Genomic DNA, 16,139 nt, shown 5'->3' on the forward strand with positions numbered 1-16,139 from the left:
AGCGTCATCATCCGTCCCCCTGGTATTCCTGGACCCCTGACCCTCTGTCTCTTGTGACTCATGCTACCGCCCTGAAGCCTGTTTCTTGGTCGTGTGAGCACACAGCAACCTCGTGGCTCAGCTACAATGCCTAGGGCTTTCCCTCCAACACAACAACACAGGTTGGCCCACCTTTTCATCCTCACACGGGAAATTCAGCGGACTACATTAACAGTCTTTACACCTGCGCCGTTCTACGACAAAGCAGAAAATGATGAGTCAACATTAAGCACAAGTAAACACTAGCTGTGTTTGTGCTCCAGCTGAAGCATATCGCCCACAGTAGAGGGTCTGACCTGGCCGAGGGCCTCCTTCTCCTGCTTCGTCACTGCAACATAAATGACTCCAAAACCCTTGTGGATTCTGTGAGTCAGCAACTCCACCCTTACTTCCTCTCCATGTCATTTGCATCTAGATGTCTGAGCTTCTTTATCCATCACTGTCTGTCCTCTGGAGAAATCCCCATCCATGTCCTCTTCATCAACAGCTTCCTCTGAAATATACCTAAATTATTCCAAGAAAATAGCGCCCCCTGCTCTCCCACAGTCTGTATTATTGTAGGTCTAACAGCACATCTGATTTAAGACCAAGCAAATGCCCCTCACTAGCACTTTCTTACCCGTCACACCAACCATTGGTCCAAACCACAGCGCACCTACCTCAGACTGTTGCACCCCATTTCTCAAACTCCAACCTCCTTGGTCTAAAACCGCAACCTTCAAATCCCAAACTTCCAAACTGCTTTAAGCCTTAGAACAGAAGGTCACCTTTTTTGGGTCCAGTTTAAGGTCGGCCCCTTTGGTGATGTCCAAAAATATACAGAGGTTAGTTGGTGCCCTCAAGTTCCCTTTAGGTGTGTTTGAGTGGTTGTCTATGTCTGCCAACCATCTGTCAACCTGTCCAGGGTGTCCCTCACCTCTTGCGTCATTGCTGCCTGCGCTCAGCATGGCTCTTCTCCAAGTCATGATAAGATAAGCCCTGCAACCTCCCTCATGTTTCGCGCCGGCCCTGTTTACGTCCCTGAACTCAGATGGAAATAAACCACGTCTCCCATCTCTCTGATTCCCAAGGAACACAGCAAAAAAAACAAAAAAAACTAGCCCATTCACCCAGCAGCGTCGCCGTAATCTCCCGTCATGTGACCTCCCCCTTCCCTCGGGCCGATAACGGCGCACCGCTGGAAAACCCATGGCCCTCACCAAACCGCCGGTGGCCGGCCTGAGAGGATTTGGAGGAAAAACACGTCTCTGGGAAGCATATTATATTCCCACTGCTAAATCCTCTCCAACACATCACCAAATCCTTACTGCGGGTCGCTAATCTCTAAAGAGGAGCAGAGCAGGTGCCGGTCCCTCTGTAATGGAATTGAATTTTAAGTAAATGAATCCAGTTTACATTCCTGACGACTGAAATCAAAAGCAGAGGAGGACTTTTGATCCGTACGGACCTTTTCAGAACCATTCTCTGATCTTTCTGGGTTTCATTTTTCACCGACTAGTGAAGCTGGCAATGGAACGTTCGTGGAGCTGAGCCAGACGTTCTCTGATCAGTGCACCAGTAGTCACGAAAACGTACACTTGAACTCAAACATGTTCTAGTTGGATTCGCTTCAAATAAGAGTTTCTTAAGTTTTGGCCTTGAATGAGAACGTGATTAGTGAGTGAACCATCTGTTTCCTTGGGCAGGAAGTTGCCAGGAGGCTTCAACACTCTGAGGTTTCGGGATCAGAGCTGGGACGACCCGGGCGCTTGGATTTAAAGTCACTCTTCGCTCTTACAAAAGCATCACTACTCTCAGTTCGCAATACCTTTTGTTGTCGTTGTTATTGGGGTTCATTTTCAATCATAACTTCATAAATCATTTGGATATATTTCATAAATGAGGGGGTAAATATTGCAGACAGAATTTTCAAGCACCATTTCTAAAGCTCCGCACCCGCACTTTGTCTGAAAGCTCTCTCGTTTCTTTGTTGTTGTTTTTTCAGCTGTGAATCCCACAACACGTTTAATCCCAGTGGGCAGATAAAAACCTGAGAACAGACACTGGCTCTTTCAGGAAAACGTCTATTGACTTGTGACACTGGGTGGAAAGTGGAGTTGATTTGTGTTGTAGAAAGACTCCAGAGAGAGTCAGAACAGATTGATTCAGGACGTTGGCCATCTGCAGATCTGGCTCCTCCCCTCTTTGCTTCATGACCCCGGCTCTCAATGTCCACTACCAATGACCCCGTCTCCGACCACAGCCATATGGTTCTGTTTCCTCCAGTGGGTCAAAGTTAAACTTTGCGCCCCATATCTCCATGACCAATGACCACGCACTTCATGACTGTTCCTGATGGAGGCACCTGCTCCTGGCTATTCCTTTCCAAGTCCAAAAGCCCCTGGCTTAAGGGCCAAGATGCACGGGGCCAAATGTTGGAAAGAATGGCCAACAGTCTGTCAAACATTTGATTTACTGTTTCATGAAAACAATGATTCCCTTAAAGGACACCACCAAAATATTGTCTATATCTGAAGCGCCAAGAAAAACCTCATTCCTTAGTTCAACAAAAAAGCGGAAGACCAATTGGAAAGGCTTGCTTCTTAATGGAGGGACAGGAAACAGCTGTCAGAACTGCAGAATTAGCCCCTTTGTTTAGCAACAGATGTGTGCGGCATGAAAGCCGTTTCCTTGAAAATCTTAAATTTAAAAATGTGTATTTCACATTTTTTTCTTGTCAGAGGCTGTGAGCTGTGACAAATGTGGTCAAGGGCCACAAATGGCACCTGGGCTTGACTTTGGACACCCCTCACTTGAATTAAAAAATCTATTTCTAAAGCAGGGTTTCAAACATGTGGCTCGGGGCCATTTGCAGCCCTCAGGATGCAGTTTTGATGCCCGGCCCCTGGATGCTGAGTTTTAGTTGCAGTGTGGCCTCCACACTCTATCAGAAAATTCCAATCGATGACATTCAGGCCTTACCTAGGGATCCTGGACTTCCAGGGGGCTCATGGTTCCACTGTTACTTTTCTATTGATGTTTACCGGACCTTGTGTGACAGGGGACAATCGCAGGGGACAATTGCACCTTCATTTCGCTGCAAAACCATGTGATGCATGTTAGTGGATTGTGTTGAAATTTTTACTTTGACTCATTGATCAGCTCTGAGCTGAGGTCCCGTTGGGCAGCCCGAGCTTCTGATGACCATCAAAGTAGGTTGTAAGCAAGAAGGCTGCTCTTTTCCTCCCATTCACAGTCCCAGTATGTCTGTCTTGTCTGCGCTCTTGCCCACAAAGAGCTCAACTAACATCCTTAGTCAGTGTCTGTTGTGCGCACCAGGTCTGTCAAACACCTGCCAGCTGTGGTCAAATCACTGAGAATCTTTTGTGGCTAGGGAAGAAATTCTGTTCAAGTCTTTTTTCTATTCAAAGTCTAAGTTGAAATATTAAGTCATATAATGGTGACACAAATGTCGTGTAACTTGTTCTCATAAGTTGTTCTGGATATGTTTACACTTAGTGTGTGTCTCTTATTTAGCATTCATTTATCTCATCTTAAAATCACATATGTTCTGCTATTTTTATGCTTAAATTTTGCATTTTATACATATTTTTGGGCTTTCAAAAGTTACATTTTAGCTGGACTGATGCAATAATTTGGTTTTCATCATGTAACCGTAGTCATTGTGATGCTAGTAGTCGGAGGGAACCATTGAAAAACGGGATGGTGTTGATCACTTGAAAAACGGCATGTTTTTATTCGCCTCCTGAAGTGTCGCAGTTCTAGTAGACTCAAGGCGTCTGTGAGTTGGATTGGTTTTGGCAGTCAGTGGAGGTCAATACTTAAAATCACTGAAGCTCTTCCACAGTAAGCAAAAGAACCATCTGCCTGCGTGTCAGCGCCTTTTTACATTCAACATAAACTCAACACTGGAGCGAGACGGAGCGCTGACCACAACACAAACCTTCCATTCAACACTTTTATTAAATAAACAAGCTCATAATGAAAAATCAAGACTTCAAGTTTCAACAACAGTGGACCTTTTGTGCTTCACACTTGTGGCTTTACAAAAGTCAAAAGGAAAAGAAGTTCACATTTTTTCACTTAAATGTTCGAAGCGACAGCCGTCGAACCAACGTCACACTGGACGTGTTGCGTGCGTCGTACACCGAGATAACATCCAGTGAGAAAAAAAAACCAAAACCTTACCAGTAAAAATGATGAAAGAAAAAAGCACTACAGCTGTTACACTTCCCAACTGGCAACCATGCTACAAGACAGCAACGTTTGTGTTCATCATGACAGATGTTTGTTCAAACACCAGCATATATTTATATATACACACGCCTTGTTGGGCTGATGCTACGTCCACGCGACCATGGTTTCTACAGTGGAGTTCATTTCTGTTCTGTTGGATTTAAAGTGTCTACGAGCAGCATGCCCCAACCCCCAAAACAGTCCTGTTATTTGGGCAAAAATCAGGAGCTAAACTTATTTTTCTTGTTAACGTAATTATTTAATTTAACTCCGAATAAGAAATCAGTAGTGTGGCGTCACTCTTATAGCAGCAGAAAGGACTCGACACAACTCACAGAGCTGCGCCGACCAAGCAAAAAAAAAGGAACTCACCAAATGTTAGCTTAGCGTAACAAAATCTCACAAAATCTCTTCAGCCTCTTGCTGAAGCCAGTCCTCGGGATGGGTGACCAGCAGGTTCAGTCACCCACAGAGTCCATTAAAATCATTAAAGCTCGGGAACATGTCGACAAGGTTGGTGCCGCTTGTTTGTTTGTTTTTTTCATTTTAGCTTGACAAACAGTGCACTTTGATTGCATGATAACCGCCAGCATTTTCCTCACAGATGACAGTGGAAGGTTCACACAAAAGTGGCCAAACCCAAGTGTTCCACCGTGGAACTGGGCCGTGATGATAGAAAGTTGGGAACAGGTTTGTAAACACAAAACATTGTATCCTACCTCTTCATGATTATTGTAAGCAAATAGTGAAAGGAGACTGATGCTGAAAGAAGGCATGAGCAGAACCACGGTCCATTTCTTGAAAAGGTTCTGCTTCTTAGACCACAATTTAGCAACCTCCTTCACTGGCTTCTTTATGTTTGGACGAATGACACCGAATTATTGCCTGAATCCGAGAAGTCTTGTGACCATCCTCGTAATGACAATGGCCGCGGGGCGTGGCGTGTCAAATTTAATGAAACAGTCATCGTACAACAGCTGAGTGTGCGTAGAAATGGGGACGGAAAGGGGGATGGGGATAGTGTGAGTCAAGACACAAGCGTCCTTGTCAGAGCGCTGCTGGCGCCGGCCCGGACAGGAGAGCCGCAGTGACCTCAACAATGGGCGGCTAGATGGCCGCTGGTAGGGGCTGAAAAAAGAGCGACTGTGAGCGTGAATTTGCTCTGTGGTGTGTTGGCTCATGTGAGATCCCTCAGGCAGAGAGGAGGACAGGCGTGACTCCACACAGAGACTTAGAAATGAGAAGCCAGACTGTGAAAGTGTGCGGATCTCCTCAAACTGCTGATTTGATTTGGAGCTTAGGTTCTGCTGAAACAGACTGTTTTAAGAGCGGAGCTACTACCATCACCGCAAAGAGGGACAGATGGAGAGAGAGAGTGGATTGGAGCATCCACCTACTGGTCTGCGTACGATTATGAAAATTGACAAAGGCTTCGTGAAGATAAAGCGTTCATTTTTTAAATGAAATGTTGAGCAGGCGATGGAATCTGACCTGCTCATGATGTCAAAGTTGATCCTCATAAGAGGTATTGTTTTAAGTCTGACTACTTTATGCAAGGTCAGCAAATGTTGCCCCCAAAACACCTCAGTGGATGGAACCACGAGGAAAGAAACGCAACAGTGCCTTATTCCGTCAGTAACAATGAGGCGAACGTGGTGGTTTGTGATCCGGCGCAGGGCCTGGATTAGCCTCCAGTCTCTGCCTAGTGGACAAGAGGGGGCAGTGGTGGACAACAGAGGGAGGGGCAGCGGTAATCTGTTAATCTCATTAATGGCACGGCTGTGTGTGCCCTGTCAACAAGAGGCAGGGAACAAAGGACGGGTCAAACAGCTGATGAACCTGGACGCGTGCACAATACCGGCCCACATTTAGTTCACACGCATGAAAACGCATTCAAGTGAAATCTGAACGTGGAAACAGTCCTCTGGAAGGGAAGGGACAAAAGCGCCAACTGTCCCCGCGGATCTGATGACCCCAAAATAACTGTGAGGGTTTGTTTCACTTTGCTCACTGCACTCACTTCTCAGCTGCGCCCATCACTCGGACGACTCGTCCGTGTCGTGGGGAGGGGCTTCACCAGGCGAGGGAGTGAGGGTGTCACTCCTACTGTCCAAATCTCAGGTAGATCAATGGTAGTTTTATTTTGGTGAGTCCAAAAACAGGCCCTGATGTATGAAGAGGAGAACTGGAGGATTGTTGTGCAGATCCAGATGGGCAGCTGGGACAACTGCAACTAGACACATGGGGCCAGGATGGGACAGGTGGGCCAAATGTCCAACCCAAACAAAAGTGCAAAGATTTGTTCTGGAAACGTTGCTCTTGCTTGCTCACTTAAAATGGCAACAGATGCGCTAGAGAACGTTGGAAGGTTTGAACAAGACGGCGAATACTTGACATTTGAAATGAGCGTTACTCATCGATGGTTTATCCTATTGAGAAAGTAGCCAAACCAAGCCCCAGCTCTTCTGCAGGAGGACCACCGAAACAGACCGGATTCACCTGCACGAGACGTGGGCATCTTGCAGCCATAACCCCTGAACAATTGGTGCAGTTTAAAAAAAAAAAGTTGCAAGTCAATGTCCCTTGCTTAAACCTTCCACTGTATAGCGACCAGAGGAAACGTACACACACTCAGCGAATGGTCCTTAAACGTACAAAAAGGCATGTCTGCTTCAAAGTCACCGGTCCAGCACTCGGCTATAGTCTTGGGGACTACAGACTCCTTCGCTCTTGAGCTCCGCGAATACTTGCGTGAAGAAGTGCGGGTCGGCATTGATGCGCAGCATCTTTGCGCTGGTGGCGTTGATGATGGCCAGGCAGCGGTCCCAGAAGGCATCCTTGCCTGCTTCCACCAGGAAAGGCTTGAGCGGGTACGAGATCTCATTGCCCATGTAGGAGTAGGACAGGTAGAGGCATGTCAGCAGGATGGCCTGCAGTTCGTGCTCCGAGGCCACCAGGTCGCCGTCCACCACGTCCCGGCACAGCATGTAGACGAAGACGACGTTGGCCGGCGTCACGAAGGCTTGGTCCTGCCAGCCCTGCAGCAGCAGCGAGCGGTCCACAGCGCGCAGCCACAGGACCGGATCAGCGGGGGAGAGGTGCTTGAGGCGATAACACCGGCAACACAGGAACTCCCCCAAGCAGCGGAGGAGTTCACTCGTCGACGCTTGCACGATCACTCGCTTCGGGGACGATGGCAGGGTCCCCTGGGGGACCTTTTTCACAGAAGAAACCTGCTGAGTCTTAGTGTAGCCGTATCCAAGACCCTGGTTCAACCCAAGGCCGTAGCCTAGACCCAGACCTGCTGGGCACTCGTAACTAGACAGGTTGGCACACGATAGAGACTTTTTCACATTTTCACGGTTGAGGTGGAGCACAGGGTCTTTATGGTAGATGTGGTTGTTATTGAGAGGGTCAGCGAGGAGCACTGGGCCTGGAGGAGCTTTCTTGGATTGGCTCTTCTTCTTCGTGGAGGCCACCAGCTTCTTCCATGTGAGCGCCGGGAGGAAGATGGACTGTCCTCTCTTCAGGCCGCGGTCCTTCTGAGTGTTCAGAGAGCGACTGCTGTAGCTCGGGTAGTGGCTGAGGGATCCCGGCCTGGTGTCGTAGTAGCCCGACTTCCTCGAGTCAGGTGACAAAGACAGCACCGTCCCCATGTCGGCCTCTCAAAGTCGACCTGGAGATGGACGCCCAAGCTTCTCTGTACTTGATGTAACTCTCAGGGAAGCAGGCAGCAGGAACTGAAACCAAGAAAATAGCGGTTAGTTATCACCGTCCAGCAGTGTCGGATGTGATGTGGTTTTGTGAGACGTGTTCTTCAAGCACAAAGTGACACCCAAGACGCACACGGATGTCAAGGAATGTCATAGTCAGTGGTTCCCTGTGAATACTCGGGAGGATCTACACACATAAAGACCTTTACAGTGGTGCAAAATCACAACTGCCTACCATGCGACTCACGAAACACCGCCTGAACTATACAGCAAAACAGTGACGCCTAATTTTTCAGCTTTTCCAGTCAGAGAATGAGAATGTGGACCTGAAAACGGTCACCACTAGATAGTGTTGACATGGTGAAGCGCTATAAACAACTACTGTAATGAAGCATCCTTTTAAAACTAGGGCGCCACCTAGGGTGTGCTGAAAAACTCACATCATTCTAAACCAACATGAGGCCTCATCAGCCACCATAGGCTCCACTTCTTCACTGTGATGTGCTTCATTGGCTAGTAAGTATTGTGACAGTAAAAATTTGTGTTTCATGAGAGAGGTCGGTCCTGGAGAGAGGAGTGGGTCTGGGCTTCTTAGCTCCGGGTGCTGCCCCCAAGACCCAACGTTACAATGCTGTCTGTGCACTTTTAAAGATGTAGAGAATTCCTCCAGCTTGAGATGAAGCCGAGGGCAACTAGACAAGTCACCAGACAAGTCTCGTGTCACGACTGCGAAATCAGGACCGAGAAACGAGTGAGGTCATTGCTCTTGACTGCAGTGAGCTCGTGCAACACTGCTCCTGGTCTGTCATGACCTCACATTTTGCTTTGAACTTCCCACAAGTGAGGAAAAACTGCATTGTGACTCTTAAGCATTCGACAGCTCAGCACACTGCTTGTAGTACAAGCTCTTTGTATCAGGTCTTCTATGTTAGTGTCCCAAAACAATTTTGCTGTTTTCCAGTGTTTATTATGGATATTTGCAGATGCTAAGATCAAGTATTACTTCTCTGAGAATAGCTCATAATACACATCAGTGTGTCAATTCAAAACAATGTACTTAGCTATTAAAAAAAGAAAAAAATGTGCTTCAATTACAAACACTCCCATGTCAGAAAACAAGCCCTTAAATGAATGCACACACATCTGAGCCATAAAGAAGACAAATGTTACTGTATATTCTTTTTATCTTCACCCTCAAGTGTTAATGCATAAATATATTGTCTTTTTTTTCATGACAATTGATTCAAAACCAATCAGTTATTCATCCTGGTGTTTTTGTTAAGTCGTACAATCAATTGTTTTGCTGTAATATGAAGTAATTCCACTGAATCTTAACCATAAAACTGCATGTAGTAGTAGTAGTAGTTAGTAGTGGTAGTAGTAGCCGTACTCTGCCTTTGTCCAGCCCTTTCTAAAACTGTCAAATGGTCCAAACAAATGTATTTAAATAGATGCAGCTTCATTGTTATTTTACTCTGGTGACACAGATACAGTGTGTAACCTTTGTCGTGTCTTGCTCATCATCTCCACCAGCGTTGGCTCCTCACCTGCGTTCCGAGACCTTTATCCAGGTCAGGACGATCCACTAAGACCCAACTTTTCAAGTCGAACCAGGCGGAGACGAGTCTGTCGTTGCAGGTCGGATGCGAGCTTCATCCTCAGCCGAGCCTGGCGCTGGACGTCATCACTCCAACTCGATGCTCCTCAAAGTCCCTTCAGCGTTCTCCATCTCCTCCTCGTTCACTCGTGTGTTAACAGTGCAATCCAGACTGGAGCTCCAGATCCCGACAGCGGGATGATGCCTCTCCTCCAGCCGCCCAGTGAGCGCTCAGAGCGGGAGAGAGCCCCGCCTCCTGCCGGTGAGGACTCCTCCTCCTCCTCCTCCTCCTCCGGCGCGCTGCGCACACGCATCGAACCACATGAAGCGTTTCATCCATCATCATTACAGTCTCACACTGATGAGGTTCTCACACCACCAGAAGATGAAACACGTGCTTCATTATCAATAGACTCAAAATGAAATCCACTTTTTTTTTTTTAGATCTCCTCCACGAATAAACTTCAGCTGTAATGTAATACTGTGCGCTGAGCCATCATTGAGGTGACAGTACTTCAGTGACCTCAAGATCACAGGCCAAAATCACATCCATTTGGATTCCACTTCTGGAAGAAAGACGTGTAACATAGCACAAACATGAGCAGCACAGGCCAGTTTGGTCGCAGTGAAGTAATGGACCAGCTGCACCACCTGCCCATGGTGCTCCACACCTCTTCCCCCACGGAGCTGGGACTGGAGGCTGCATCCTGCAATACATTTCTATCTGATTTGCTTCGCATGAAGGGGTCCATACATCTTCATCATAGACCCACTCCAATAAACCATGGAAACAAGCGGCCGATGTTCAGCCACAGAATCTCCTCACGCTTGACGGACAGATGTGAGGGTCTCGCTCGGCTCTGCTGAAAATCACCTCACAGTGGTGATTCGATGGAAGCCACCTGAACAGATTAAAGCAGGCCGGCGTGAAAACGCTGCTCACGTGGAGGACGGCCAGGTTTGTTATGCAACTTCATAAGCATAGTAGGTCGTGGAGCCGTTGAGCTGTACGCTGCAAGAGAGGATCAGATTAATCCCATGGAAGGATGACAGGAATGAAAACAATAAACACATTAGAGCACCGACAGCTCTGTTTTGATCATTTTATCGCCATTATTTAGCAGCTTAAGTTGACATACAACACACAGCACCGCAGTATATAAAAGTACTGAAGTAGTAGAGGTGAGCGTAAAGGTAATATTTGTTGAAATGTACGCAGTATTTGTTGAATTTGATGGTAAAGGTACTCAGCAGTAGTGGAGTTCAAAATAGAGAAATGGATATAGCACTAGTCTTTGTAGTAACATATAACACATAATATTTTATTACAGTATGTACAGTACATGTTTGACAGATGACAATTGTACTAGAAGTGGTAGTAGCAGCAGTAAAGTGGTTAATATGAAAACAGGGATGGGAATAGTACTGGAAAAAGAAGTGATCGTACTAATTTCTGCGAGAACTTTTTGTAGTATTAACTGCAATATCAGTAATAGTGCTAATGCTGGTATCAGTTACAGTGCTCATATAGTTCATTGTCATAGTAGTAAAAAAAAAAAAAAAGGATTTGTGACACATATTTGATGTTGTTATACTAGTGCTACTAGTAAGAACAGTGGATGACAAATGTCTGAAGTATTCACAGACGCAGCTTCTATTCTGCAATGGCTGACAGTAACAGAGTCAAAAATTTCAAATTCAAATTTATCAAAATGTCAGCAGCAGCAGCAGCAGCAGCAGCAGAAACACTAACAGTAGTATTCAAACTCTACAAATCATCTGTATGTTGCTATCACTTGTTATGTGTTGCCTTCCTCTGTGGGTGGATTTATTTTGGGAGGAGGAGATACCTGCCGATTAACTTGGTAGAGCAGAGGGAATCTGGGATTAGTCGACCCAGAGTCTCGGCTCTTTCCATCCTTCACAGAAGAAGGGAAAGTTCAGTCACCAGGTCGAGATTACGTCCAAGTATAGCTCGATTTGTGCTATTGATACCTGAAACAATATCCTATTATTTTGTTTACCAGCACTTTGTGTGCGCAGATAACCTATGTTTAACAGCAGACTTTTTTTTATTTTACATTAAATGTTCTCAGTATTTGATCAGATGGTAAAACTCCATCATAATGTCCTTTATTTTGGATATGAAATCTACCCGCAGTAGTTCCTGGTAACCTGCTTCAGTCCTGCTCTACAGGAGCAGCTCAGTGACTTTCGATTCTGATGCTCAGATCTGAATTAGGCTCAATAAATCATCAGTCGGCCAAACTGACAGAGACAATCCTCCTCTGGGACAATCCCTCCGTTGTTTCTCTGCAGTGAGAGTCAGCTGTATCAGGGAGATCGCCTTCTTCCACTCACACGCTCCTGCTGGTACTGTTGGCTGACAGAGTACATGTATTATAATAAACATCATATACAGCTTGAATTAGTCTCCAGAAGGGTTGAATTCATGCACTCACTGAAATCTGATTTGATCATGACAGTAGTGTGTTTGAGAATTTTGTGTGTTTTTCTAGTCATTTCTGAAGCACATTGCAGTGGTGAGCATCATGTCTTCCCAAGATGCAAAGCTGGTGCAGACAGCCTCTCTATTCCTCTGCTGTTCTCCTCCGACAGCTGCGGGACTCTCCTGCACAGCTGACCCGGAAACCCATGAAAGACGTGTTGTTGTCCTCCGTGGTTCTCACACAAACACTTGTTGTCATCTCACTTTTCCTGTTTGGCTGTATCAAATCTGAAACCAATGATGTATCAGCGGGTATTAAATCTTGGAAGTTATTTTAAAAGACAGACTGAAAACAACTTTCTTTTTTTTTTTTTAAACCCAGAACTGTGATGCAGTTTTAAACCTCAGTTCTAAAGCTTAATTAAATTGAAGCAATTCTCAATTACAGGGGTCAAAAAATATGTTTGTAGTCGAACGTTCTATTGAAATAATATGGATAATAATGTCAACCAAATATTAAAAAATGAGACAGTAAGGTGGATAAACTGTAAATAATACAATGCGTATTCAATCCACAACATACAGTAATATTTAAATATATGTAATAATTATACATTTTTATCTTAATTCACTAAACATTACATTGTAGTGTCGCACTGCTTTGTTGAACATTCGACAGCGCTGTTTGTCAACTGGATTTGTTAATAAAGTTTTGAATGCTACCTGTTGGCTAGCGGTGTTGACGTCATTCCAGGAGCGACAATCAAACTCGGGAAAACATATTCGATTTGGTAAGTTATAAACTAGTCGCCATGTTATTTGATGTATCTCCGTGTTTTTGTTTATTTAAATGAGCAAAGACTGTCGGTGTCGAGGTTGTCGATGACAAAACGGTTCAATAGTGACCGTCGTGCTTCGTGTTCACATTCAAGCTGTGTGACGGAGCTACTGTTCATGTCAGTTCTTTACGCTCAATTTTCCTCCCAATGTCCTGCTTGTTTGTTTGTTTGTTTGTTAGAGTCCTCTTGTTTCCACAGTGACCCTGAAATCAGTCACACTAGTCACGTTTGCATAGTTTTCGACTTTAATGTACAACCACCACTTAATAATTTTCCAGTTCAGACGAAAAATGGTGTCAAATATGGACTGATATATATGTTAGCTACAGAGAAGGCCTTTGATGACACTAGCTTTAGGAAGAACATTTCTCTTTTCTTGACCTACTTTGACATGTTTTGATGGAAAACTATGTCACTAGCTGATGAACTGTGTTGTATGCGACACGGTGTTAAGATAATTTTGGCTGACAATTGACATATTAAAACAGAACACAATTTTGTCTTTCCTTTTATGGTTACGATTTTGTCTTTCATTTTATCAAATGAAAGTGATTGACCCCTTTTGGCCCTATTTTAGTTGAACTTGTTAACCATGAAGGCTTGTTAAAACTGAGAATTTCGAAGTGTGTAAATGCAGAACTTAAAGCTCTGCATTTATGTTTTTCCTTTTTTTTCTTTTTTCAAATTTCCACCTGCAACCCTGACCTTTTCTTTTTGAGAGAGACTTCAAAAAGGAGGGATGAGTTAAGTAGAATAGTCTCAGTAGAGTCGTGTCTTCACTTCAGTTCCTGGGTAGTTGTGTTCACCCTGTTGACACTGTGGATGATGGGTGGAAACAAAAGCCACCACGCGAGAAAGAAAAGGGGCATCGAAGCCTAAAATGTGGAGGAACCAAAAAGTATGCTACATCCAAAACTGGAGGAAACCAGGACAGAGGAACGCTGAGTGGGTGTGAAAGGAGGACACAGCAATGAGGCAGGGAGAATAATGGCTGAGGATGAAGAAAGAGGGCACAGACTGGCTGCGGCCGACAGATTCACCTGATAGCACATCTGTCTGTCTGACTCTCTAATCTCTCTCCAGAGGTCATGACGAAGCGGACGTCGGTGACACGGTGAAGTGAAATCCGGTTTTGTCATCCACTAAGTAAGGACCCTGGAGATGTTGCAGATAAAAGCTAAAACGCTTCTGGCAAAAGCTATTACAAAGCATCTGAATATTAACCGGAATCCAAATTTAATTTCAGTGAAATAATTTAATGTTGCGTTTTGGTCATTTATTTCTTCATGTATTTGTGGAGCAGGTTTGTAAATAAATCTTGTGCTGGCATAGTGGAGCTTCATTTACTACCTGTGACTCCCCTCTAGTGGCGGGTTAGGTGAACTTCTATATTCATGGTTTGGCATGTGAGGTGGAGATGAAGTGGTGGTGGTTTGAATGAGGTGGTTGGTTCGTCTCGATTTATTGCCAGGCGAGTAACGAAAATAGATTTTTTAAATTCATTTTTAGGATGTTCAGGCTGGAATGAAGTTCCAGGGGGATTGAAAGAGGATGATTTTGGAGGTGAATATTTAAGTTTTTTTTATCCCATGCATAGTCATTTATATTTGTCGTACAGAACTTACACAATGTGCAACTTGCATTGTCTTTTATAGAGAGCTGGAACAGAACACCTTCACCTCACCTTCACCTTCTTCTGCCGCTTATCCGGGGTCGGGTTGCGGAGGCATCATTCGGAGCAAGTAAGCCCAAACTTCCCGATCCGCACAAACCTCCAGCTCTTCCCAGGGGATCCCGAGGCATTCCCAGGCCAGACTGGAGTCATAATCTCTCCAGCGAGTCCTGGGTCTTCCCTGGGGTCTCCTCCCGGTAGGACATGCCCGGAAAACCTCCCCAGGAGGTGTCCAGGGGGCATCCGGATCAGATGCCCGAGCTACCTCAGCTGGTTCCTCTCGATGTGGAGGAGCAGCGGCTCCACCCCGAGCTCCTCCCGGACGACCAAACTCCTCACCCTATCTCTAAGGGTGCGCCCAGCCACCCTGCGGAGGAAACTCATCTCAGCCGCTTGTATCCGCGATCTCATCCTTTCGGTCATGACCCAAAGCTCGTGACCATAGGTGAGGGTGGGAACGTGGATCGATCGGTAAATCGAGAGCTTCCTCTTGTGACTCAGCTCCCTCTTCACCACGACGGTCCGATAGAGCGACTGCGTCACTGCTGCCGCTGCACCAACCCGTCTATCAATCTCATGCTCCCCATTTCTCTCACTCGAGAACAAGACCCTGAGATACTCTCCACCGACCCGGAGAGAGCAAACCACCTTATTCCGGTCGAGTACCATGGCCTCAGAGGGGGTGCTGATCGGAACAGAACCATGAAGAATTTTTTTTTTCTTTCAATTCCTTTGTCTGCCTTTGTTTAAACTGTAACTGAGTGTTAATCATCCAATCTGCATTTATGTTCTGTACTCCAACCAACTGGAGGTGGCAGTAGAGTTGTCCAACGAGTTCCCATTATCCTTGTTGTGTTGCTGTGAAGTCAATCGTGTATTGTATGATTCTCTGTGAGGCCATCGCCGCCCAGAATGTTCAATTATATTATTAAATATAACTCGCGTTCGGTGCTTGCTCATGCTTACATCACAGTGGGTGTAGAAAACTGCACAGGACACGGCCCTGCTATTCAATCATGCCATGAGTTATACAACCATTATAATGCATTTTTATGTACACTGTGACCCGTGAATAATGTTTAAGACCCTGTTGGTGCTATTCTGGTTCTTAAGTCCCTTGAAGATTGACGCTTTGTCTTGGGGCAACCAGCTGGTTTCTCTATTCTGTGATGCGTTCAGCCCGAGATTGTCTTAAAAAGTGGTAAATTCCAAAGTGGACACCGTGTCAGTGCAGTGATGACTGCAGTGATGTGACTCTAAATTTTCCAATATAGGATTTCTCAAATCCATAGTTAAATAAATGTATGTATGTTCATATAATGAGCAATATTATTCTAGTGATTTGTGTTGCATTGCGTTCGTATTAAATCACAAAATTCATTTCAGATATTTTCAGATTTGGTCATTTAAAAATCTGAATTTACCTGTAGTTGAGCTTCCCAGCCATTAGACTGCTTTTTGCAAGTCCGATTCTTGCCACTGAGTGGCGCTGTTAGCTCACGGAACCAATTCCTTTGCTGTTTTTGCTGGCGTTTCCATTAACCCGACTTGGCAGCTGGCTCGACTGCCGTCAGTGGAGCGTTCGTCAACACTG

The 16,139-nt window shown here is 45.4% G+C and overlaps 2 protein-coding genes and 1 long non-coding RNA gene across 9 annotated transcripts in view; 2 read left to right on the top strand and 1 right to left on the bottom strand.

The window, feature by feature from the left end:
• Positions 1–8,214, top strand: part of myo1g (myosin IG) — a 40,981-nt gene extending 32,767 nt beyond the window's left edge. The window contains exon 23 of one of the 2 annotated variants that reach the window (XM_053861655.1): positions 1–8,214. The gene's annotated coding sequence lies outside the window, so the exon portion shown is untranslated. The other variant, XM_053861656.1, reaches the window with a different exon arrangement.
• Positions 3,990–9,864, bottom strand: si:dkeyp-92c9.2 (uncharacterized protein LOC571482 homolog). The gene is made up of 2 exons (XM_053861659.1): positions 9,536–9,864; positions 3,990–8,015 (listed from the first exon to the last, which is right to left on the bottom strand). The coding sequence occupies exon 2, from the start codon at positions 7,929–7,931 to the stop codon at positions 6,954–6,956; it is 978 nt and encodes a 325-aa protein (XP_053717634.1). The 5' UTR covers positions 7,932–8,015; positions 9,536–9,864; the 3' UTR covers positions 3,990–6,953.
• Positions 9,865–12,772: 2,908 nt separating this feature from the next.
• LOC128756847 (uncharacterized) overlaps positions 12,773–16,139 on the top strand; it is a 110,594-nt gene continuing 107,227 nt past the window's right edge. For 5 of the 6 annotated variants that reach the window (XR_008414320.1, XR_008414317.1, XR_008414319.1 and 2 more), the window contains exons 1-4: positions 12,773–12,825; positions 13,957–14,019; positions 14,383–14,436; positions 14,529–14,615. This is a non-coding gene — a long non-coding RNA (uncharacterized LOC128756847). Of the gene's footprint in view, positions 12,826–12,854; positions 12,991–13,956; positions 14,020–14,382; positions 14,437–14,528; positions 14,616–16,139 lie in introns of those variants that run through there. The other variant, XR_008414318.1, reaches the window with a different exon arrangement.

The sequence above is a fragment of the Synchiropus splendidus genome, chromosome 4 (assembly GCF_027744825.2).
Source record: "Synchiropus splendidus isolate RoL2022-P1 chromosome 4, RoL_Sspl_1.0, whole genome shotgun sequence".
NCBI classification, from domain to species: Eukaryota; Metazoa; Chordata; class Actinopteri; order Syngnathiformes; family Callionymidae; genus Synchiropus; species Synchiropus splendidus.

What these genes read in the sequence shown, in the direction of transcription:
- si:dkeyp-92c9.2 (XM_053861659.1), bottom strand. Translation starts at nt 7,931, where the DNA reads ATGGGGACGGTGCTGTCTTTGTCACCTGACTCGAGGAAGTCGGGCTAC.